A 9,822-nucleotide genomic window follows, 5' to 3' on the forward strand; every position below is an offset into this window, starting at 1 on the left:
GATGCCTCAAATAAACATACTTAATTTAATTTAATAGTTTCGTATTTATAATATTAGTATGAAGTTAGTATTAGCTAGATATAGGTAACAGTCGCTAATAACGGCTTCATTCGCGGAAATTGTTCTTAAAAAATAGTCTAAAAACAATTTTCTCGGGATAAAAAGAAATACTTGCAAATTATCAAACATAAATACGTATATTTTTCCTGTCATTCGGCTTATACTTTGTACAAGCTCAACATCTGCAAAACATCGGATTAAATTGTCCAAACCTCTTATTACGATAGGCGTTGCTAGGCGGCGGACAAAGAAGGGGGCTAACTGGAAGGGTGGCTCAAGGACCATTCAAAGTCCCCTCTAGCAACACACGTAGCAACCATCTTGCTTTTATAAAGTAACGTTTTTGTGACTTTAAATTATATTGGTAGCCAGCGCCAAAAAAATTACACATTGTCACGTTTTCTTAACGTCTTCGTTTAATAACTTCACAGTAATATTTATATCATTGCGTATCGTCTGTTGGCTTATAGTAATAATGAAATGGTTTTTTTTATACAAAAAAAGTGCTATTAAAAGGTTTGACTATCCCGTCTCTCTATGAAACTCGAGCCTACGAAAGTAACTATAATTCATAATTTCAGTGGCGTTCTAGGACTTTTCTAGATTTTTATAATTCGTGATATTAAAGAAGTATTATGTTGATAACAGAAAGCCACTAAAGACTAAAGATGATGCCATGGTTACTACGTAATCAGACTTCACGTTCAGATCGCTATGATAAATTGATGAATAGATATATTCGATTCACATTAAAGTAATTTCTTTACCAAATTCCGACTCCGTTTAGAGATTTACTCTGTGGCAATAAGGCCCTGTTTCTATTAACTTATTTTACTCTTAAAAATAAAGAAACTAAAACCCCTTTTTAAATCAAACCGAGCTTCAAAAATAGGGATTAAAAATTGCAGTCTGTTCGCCATTTTATTCAGCAGCTGCAAAGTTCTGTAAGTATGGATGAATGGCTGACCTAAATATCCATTGTGCGAGATAAAACGTACACAATAAAGGTATCATATTCATCCCCGGCTTATGTTAAGCCGTTTTAAAGATCCCTCACTATTGTTGATATGTATTCAGTCGAAATTTTAGTTAGCGAAAAATGGCGGGATTTGGCAAAAAATTAAATCCAAGTTTTGTGTGTAATGATCCGTAATACGACTTTGTGTGGATTCTTAAACTCCTTTGAAATATAAAATAGATTTTTGTACAAGTAACTTGAAACATTTGAACCAAGAAGGGTCGAGCTCGGCGTGTTAAGATTATCTGAGGTCCTTCATAATATCTGTAAACTGCTGAACATTAAACGGATACCAGCAAGCTCAAAAATGCAAAACAACAAAACAGACTCCCATTGTAAGTCTAATTTTTTGGTACCACCTGACCATATCGGACGAGGGTAGCCTGGGTAGGTAACCTACAGTTCCAAACGTTTTTAGGTCATAATCCAGAATAGGCATGATGGTTTTTTTGGTTAGTACTTGACTGTTTTTGAGGAAAGGTTTATTTAAAGTACCGTTCGTTTTATTTTTGTGATTAGTGAAGGACAATTTGGAATATGCGCAAGGTGAGGTATTATCCTACCAATGTAGAAAAAGGTAGAAAAATGTACTTAAAAACTGGTAAAATTACACAGGCAATATTTTAGATATATTCTTATAATATTATACTTATATTATAATAAAAATAATGACCGCTAGCAATCATATTGTAACTGCCATTTAGGAAGAACGCTTCAAAAGTGTTGGCTTCCATTGTCGTGCCGATACGGTGAACAAGTCGTGAGGTTTGATAATACTGATATAAGAGTCGAATGAGAAAAGTATAGTTTATTCTAAAATAATAATATTAAAGATATATGTACAATATACATTTTAATTGTTTTTAGATTCCCGTTTAGACAGATTAATAATATTTCGCATTTATAATACAATAGTATTGTAAGTTGTAACTCAAAATACATCAATTTTGACTTAACAATATAACCATTTTTTTTATCTATTAATAACAAGATGAATGAAGCAAGGAAAGTTTGTAAGGATCGTAGCGAGTCGTGTTCTTTGGGCTCTGTCTACCCTTGTGGGAACAAGGAGTGATTTAATGTATGTACCTATGTAGTAACAAGATAATACCTTCAATTTCAAATTTAAAACACATATTTAGAGCATTTATTTTATATGTATCTTTACTGGGAAGTGATAAACAAGTTTTTCGTCGATTCTGATAAATGATTATTTTGAGTTACAACACTATTGTATTATTAGTGCGATTTACAAAAAAGGCAGCGTTTTAGAAACAGACTGATTAGTGTTTGTTTGAAATTTGAATCTAAAGCTAATGCTGTAATTTGATAAAAAATATAACCATAAATGAGCAATACTTTTTAGTAGTGAATAAATATATTTTTCGGTTATTGCAATAATTTTGTCAAAAAATTAATACCTTTCGGAGATGTTAGTAATTAGTAAGATTGAGAAGAGATTTTGATGAAAATCAGTACAAGTAATTTGAATTTTTTCAAATATAAATTATGTAACCCTTTTATCTAATCATTGGGATGTTTTTTATAATTGTAATTATCGTTTGTTTGTATGTCACATGTACGTATTAGTGGGGTTTTCTATAGCACACTAATTGGAACGAAAATAATGGAAATATTTTCTTTCGAGCAATGATCGTACATTAAGCCGGCAGGTACTTAAATCCACTATTTTTCTCACAAATTGTTTTACTCTTTAAAATACTCAAGAAGTTTAGGAGGCAAAGACTGTCTTTAACTGCACTAAACAAACTGTGGTTAAGTTAACCTGAATCAATACAAATCAGCTCAAAATTTTGCTCTGAGTTGAAAAATTCTATATCATTGCTTATATTTTTCTGTACTAAAAGTTGTTACGTGCGCGTAACGTGTAGATACGTATACACACCGGGTGATATGTCATCAGCGTTTGCCTGTATTTTGTTATTTATTACATTTCACAATGAGTTCTTAGGTAGTTAACTTAATTGAAATAAGTTCAGATTTAAAGTTAATCATTGGACTGAAGGAAAAACTGATTTAAAATACTAAAACACATGTGACATACAAACAAACAGGTCCTAATATGTATATAGTGAAAGTGTAGAAGAGACGGACCGTTAGGTTTACTTTTGTATAGACAAAAAAAGTAGTCTATATATTTTGTATTCTAGGCATTGCAATTACGTTGCCTTGTATAAGCTTGTTAGGGTTCCCCACATAACAACCGTCATGTAAACACGGGACCCTGCGTGGTTCACACGCGATATATTATTTATAAATTATCATTTGTGAAATAAACGACATTTGTGGTAAAATTATTTGTTTTTATTGGAACTCCCGGTGAATTCCATTATGTTATTTTTTCTACTGGTTGACGTATTGTCAAAAGTTGCGGCATATCTGTTTAAGTTACTTATTGTTGGCCCTACTTCTTTGTTTTCTGAAGTACGTAGACGCTCAGTTAAATGCCATCCATTATATAAGCATCGGTAAATACAAACCAAACATGCTGTCATCAAAGTCAAAATAAAACAAAATTAAAATATGTAACTAGTTATTACAGTCAACCTGGGTTCATAGGAAACCAACACAATTGATAAAGATTCATTTTAGTTTTGCAAACTTTTTTCAATTATGTTGGTTTCATATGAAAAAATAATCTAAACTAGTTCAAATTCCCACGTTCAATATTACCTAAATGATTCAAAGTTACCCAAATTGACCTTAGTAAATAAAATGTACAAGTACATTGTTGGTAATTTAAGGGTTTCTTTGATTTCTGATAAACGAGATACTATAGAAAATACATTGTAAATAGATTGACTAAAGCAAAAATTATGGAGCTACAAATTGAAAATTAAGACAACATTTTTTTCACCTATTTTTAAAGTATTTGAACTTTGTTACAAAGACGACGACGATCTGTATATTGATATTATTCAATATAGCTAGTTCTTATTATTGTTTACTTCTTTAATCTGATGTAGATATGGATTTACACCAGAATATTTACAATGTACCGTTATGTACCCTATCCATGAAATAAAGAGTATTTTAAAAATGTAAACAATATAAAAAAATAATTGATAACACAAACTTTAGGTCGATACCATTTTTTTTTATTGTTTTGGCAAAATAAATCCTGAAATAAAATTTGTCTAGACCTTATTCTATACTTAGAACGCGAAATATCAAAATGTGTACCAAAATATGTAACATTGACCTCTTGTCCTTAGAAAAAGGTCAAAGGGTGTCTCCAAGGACCTTAACAATCAATAAAACCGTCTCGGTAACAAGACACTGAAACGTTAGCTCCACCTCCTTACTTTACTCGCTGAAATGATTTTGAGTCTTATTTCGTCGATCTTACAACTTACCTTTAAGCATCTTGTAAGAGTCTCTAGAAGCTTCAATAAGTTGTTGGGTTTGATAATGATTGCTATTTATATTTGGATAAGGTTCAAAATTACTTTAGCAGGTAAAAGTCAGTAGGGGTGGGGTCCCCTCTGTAATAAATAGTGGCGCATGCGCGGTAGTGTGTCAGTGCGAGTGACGCCATCAGACAGACGCCACTCGGCGACTCCCGCGCGCCCCGAGCGCTCCTGCCGCCGCTACTGCTGCACCACAGAGCAGCCAGCACCACACGCGACATGCTCGCAGCCTGCCACAACTACAACGTGCCGATACTATCACCACACACAGGTACCTATTTTTATAATGTTATCCATTACCGAGAGGAGCCGCCAGTTCTCCAATCATTATTATATTTCAGACATTTTACTTCAGATCCTTTTAAATGATGTATTAAGACATTTTATTAATTTTAACGTTATTTATTTCCAGATGGCGCACGGCGTGAACGCGACGAGCACGCAGCGCCGCCGCCGCTAACACGCGTCCTAATATTTGGTGAAACGACAAATACAGGTATGTTATTATTACATATTTTAGTCTCAGTTTTGTGTCCTTCAGTATTAATTTCATTATAAAATAGATTTCACCGATTTTTCTCATTTTAAACTTCTAATTATTTTTCCTCTATGTTATTATAGCTTTGATGTTATTTCCCTTATTACTCAACAAATACTCTATCTCCTCTCACTTATTCTCATTGTAAACAATTATCTAACACGTACTTATTTGTTTGTTTCAGTGTTCAGCAAACCATTTGCAACAAAGAACAGGGTGTCTTTAATCTCATCAAATATTCTATCAACATATGAAAATGCTGCAGCAATGTTGGATAGAAATCGTGAGGTAGTGTCCGGAGCACCATGAAGCTGTGGCCGCAGGCTTCTTTACCACACCCTTGGAAAGCTCGACTAGATGTTGTGGAAACAAATTGAGGAGATAGAAAACCAATTATTGGATGCTGATTACACCGTAGTGAGTGAGCTGCGTGTCGAAGAGCTCTGTTCCGTCACAATATCTCACACGGCACTACTCGAGGCGCCCACAGCCAGTTGCGCTCACCCGTCGGAAAACGATCAGTGGGTTAAGCAAACCGGCGCGGTCGTTTCATAAATGGGTGATCGCATAAAGCTTTCTGAACTGGGCGTCTCCAAGTTGAAGAAATAATATCAGGATTTCAAATACTCGTTAGAAGTTCATGAAATAAAAGATAGTTCACTATGACTTCGGCATGGTCTCAAAGTGAATTTATCAGCAATGACGAGTGGTCGCGAAACGAACTGAGGAACCCTCCCGCAGTAGACTGGTAAAATGATTCAGCACAAGCACTTACATCAATCTCCCCCGCAAGCAAGAATCCAGAATTCGATCGCCTGACTGCAAATCGAGAGAATGTCACTCGACGTCGCCGAACTCCGACAGCAACAGTCGCGTCGAGATCAGCGCATAACTCTTCCAACACATGCCACGCTCAAGAAGTCCGAAGATTCTGCTTCTACCACTCATTATTCGGCGACAGAGCACGCCGATGCCAGGCGCCAAGCACTCACATGCGAAGAAACTAACCAACACGTACTTATTTTCACTAAAAGTAATTTGGACAATCGTAAGTGTCAGCATTTCATCAAAATCAATAAATGATTTGATTTTGAATTTGTATTTTTTTTATACGTGCCTTCATTTACAATCACGCCTTTCTTCCCAATAGGTGTAGACAGAGCACCGTTAGCCTAAAGCTATATACATAATGCCACGTTTGACAATATTTTGAAGGTAATATCATGGTAAAAACATTGGTGAAAGTAGCGACAGGGGCTCAACCCACGAAACTACAAGACCCTTGCATCGCATTACTGACTTTAACAGTATACTAGTAAGATAAACAGTTAAAATCTTTTGTTTTTATACACTCACAGTCCAAAATAGAAGAAAAATAAAGTTTCCTTGCCAAAAATTGTGTACAATCTATAAGTGATAAGATTTAACATTATTCACCTTCAACGAAATAGGTTACTCATGTTAGTCATCGAATAAATTATTTAAAAGTAGTTAAGTTTGCACATCATTAACATAAAATGAATTTATATGGAATGAGAACACTATAAGTACCTAACTAGATGTTTATTTCTAATTTTAAAATTGTACACAGATGGTTTCTTTCATCAATAAATTAGCATTGCTCTTGTCGAACATAGCAACTTCAAATATATTACGGAAAGTATAGTTATAGGTTTTGAAAATTTTCAAAACCGGATTTCACGAATCTGTAGATTTGAATTCAGAGATATTGTTTATGCATTTCTTTTTAGATCTGTATATTATATCCCTCGAAGTTAAGCGTTCTCAGAAGAGTACATCAAGTTTAAGAATACAATAAGATATTGTATCATCTGACACGGCTTAGCAAAAGATTGAAGAAACTTTCGTTAAGCCGTTTGGGCTCGGGCTTTTGTATGAGAACAGCTTATATTTTACCGGCTAAGCCTTATATGTCTGTTAACTAGAGGAGCCGCCAGTTCTACAATCATTAGGTATTATATTGCAGACATTTTACTTCAGATCCTTTTAAATTATGCATTGAGACATTTTATTAATTTTAACTTTATTTATTTCCAGATGGCGCGGCGTGAACGCGACGAGCACGCAGCGCCGCCGTCGCTAACACGCCTCCTACTTTTTGGTGAAACAACAAATCTAGGTACGTTATCATTACTTTTGTGTAATAATAAATACAACACGTACTTATTTGTTTGTTTCAGTGTTCAGCAAACCGTCTGCAACAAAGAACACGGTGTCTTTGATCTCATCAAATATTGCATCAACATATGAAAATACAGTAGAAATGTTGGATAGAAATCGTGAGGTAGTTTCCGGAGCACCATGAAGCCGTGGCCGGAGGCTTCTTTTCCACACCCTTGGGAAGCTCGGCTAGATGTTTAGAAAACTCAAAGTGATCTCTCATTAGTGCCGTATAATAAATGATTTAATTTAAATTGATTGTGTTTGTTTTTAAAATTAGCCTTATTTTTTCTCTCCACAAAACATTTTCAATGAAGATAGGTAATTCATGTAAGATGACAAATATTAATAGGTTGATAATTTTGTTTAAAAGATGTTCAGTTTACACACAGATAAATATAAGCACATTTAGATGAAAATTGTTAATGAGGGCATTATAACACAGCGACAACTATAAATATTTTATATAAGGTGATGTTAGAATTACTATTATATACATACATACATAAAAATATGCCTTTGTACGGTAGACAGCGACCAAAAAAACGCCACTTGGTACCATCCTAACAGGCTTGTCTTGCATCATTCACATTCACACAACTTGTCATACAGGACGGCCGGTATAGTATTTTATACAAACATACAATTACGCCTTTTTCCCATAAGATCTTTTTCAAGACATCGCCTATTGTGTAGTAGGTATTTCACATAGTATCATATAAAAATAGGGTTTTCAGGAATCTGAGGGATTTAATTCAAATATAATCTTAAAGGCTTAGCCGGTAAAATATAAGCTGTTCTCATACAAAAGCACGAGCCCAAACGGCTTAACGAAAGTTTCTTCAATCTTTTACTTTGCTAAGCCGTGTCAGATAAAACAATATCTTAGTGTATTCTTAAACTTGATGTACTCTTCTGAGAACGCTCAACCTAGAGAGAGATAATATACAGATCTAAAAAGAAATGCATAAACAATATCTTTGAATTCAAATCTACAGATTAGTGAAATCCGTTTTTTGAAAACCTCTAACTATACTTTCCGTAATATATTTGAAGTTGATATGTTCGTCAAGAGCAATTCTAATTTATTGATGAAAGAAACCATCTGTGTACCATTTTACAATTAGACATAAACATCTAGTTACTTATAGTGTTCTCATTCCATATAAATGCGCATATTTTATGTTATTGATGTGCAAACCTAACTACTTTTAAATAATTTATTTGATGACTAACATGAGTTACCTATTTCATTGAAGGTGTTTCTTACTGTTAAATCATTGCACTTATAGATTGTACTCAATTTATTTGCAAGGAAACTTAATTTTTCTTACATTTTGACCTGTGAGAATACAGAACTTTTAAACTGTTTATCTTACTAGCATACAGTAAAAGTCAGTAATGCGATGCAAGGGTTCTTGTAGTTTTGTAGGTTATAAGTAAGCCACTGTCACTACTTTCACCGATATTTCGATCCTTCAAAATATTGTCAAACGTGGCATTGTGTAGCTTTATAGGCTAACAGTGCTCTGTCTACACCTATTGGGAAGAAAGACATGATTGTAAATGAAGGCACGTATAAAAAAAATACAAATTCAAAATATAATCATTTATTGATTTTGATTAAATGCTGACACTTACGATTGTCCAAATTACTTTTAGTGAAAATACGTCTTGGTTAGTTTCTTCGCATGTGAGTGCTTGGCGCCTGGCATCGGCGTGCTCTGTCGCCGAATAATGAGTGGTAGAAGCAGAATCTTCGGACTTCTTGAGCGTGGCATGTGTTGGAAGAGTTATGAGCTGATCTCGACGCGACTGTTGCTGTCGGAGTTCAGCGACGTTGAGTGACATTCTCTCGATTTGCAGTCAGGCGACCGAATTCTGGATAGGTGCTTGTGGAGAAGGCTGGTGCTAGTACGGCGTTGCTGTCAGTGCCTGTGTGCTGAATCTCTTTACCAGTTAACAGCGCTCGCAAGTCAAGTGATGACTCGGAATCTATTGCAGGAGGCGGTTCGGTTCGAGACGACTCGGTATTGCTGATAAATTCACTTTGAGAACATGCCGAAGTCATAGTGAACCATCTTTTATTTCATGAACTTTTAAAGCGTATTTGAAATCCTGATATTATTTCTTCAACTTGGAGACGCCCAGTTCAGATGGCTCTATATGCGGTCACCCATTTATGAAACGACCGTGCCGGTTTGCTTAACCCACTGATCGTTTACCTACGGGTGAGCGCAACTGGCTGTGGGCGCCTCGAGTAGTAAAGTATGAAGTGTTGTGACGGAACAGAGCTCTTCGACACGCAGCTCACTCACTACGGTGTAAGCAGCATCCAATAACTTGTATTGTATCTCCGCAATTTGTTTTCACAACATCTAGTCGAGCTTTCCAAGGGTGTGGTAAAGAAGCCTGCGGCCACGGCTTCATGGTGCTCCGGAAACTACCTCACGATTTCTATCCAACATTGTTGAAGCATTTTCATATGTTGATAGAATATTTGATGAGATTAAAGACACCGTGTTCTTTGTTGCAGATGGTTTGCTGAACACTGAAACAAACACATAAGTACGTGTTAGATAATTGTTTAACAA

General features: G+C 35.1%; 1 protein-coding gene across 1 annotated transcript; it reads left to right on the forward strand.

Moving 5' to 3' along the window:
• The first annotated feature begins 5,951 nt into the window (after positions 1 to 5,951).
• Positions 5,952 to 7,392, forward strand: LOC142986353 (uncharacterized). The gene is made up of 3 exons (XM_076134811.1): positions 5,952 to 6,095; positions 7,106 to 7,187; positions 7,249 to 7,392. The coding sequence occupies exons 1-3, from the start codon at positions 5,952 to 5,954 to the stop codon at positions 7,371 to 7,373; spliced, it is 351 nt and encodes a 116-aa protein (XP_075990926.1). The 3' UTR covers positions 7,374 to 7,392.
• The last annotated feature ends 2,430 nt before the right edge of the window (positions 7,393 to 9,822 follow it).

This window comes from Anticarsia gemmatalis, chromosome Z (genome assembly GCF_050436995.1).
Source record: "Anticarsia gemmatalis isolate Benzon Research Colony breed Stoneville strain chromosome Z, ilAntGemm2 primary, whole genome shotgun sequence".
NCBI lineage: Eukaryota > Metazoa > Arthropoda > Insecta > Lepidoptera > Erebidae > Anticarsia > Anticarsia gemmatalis.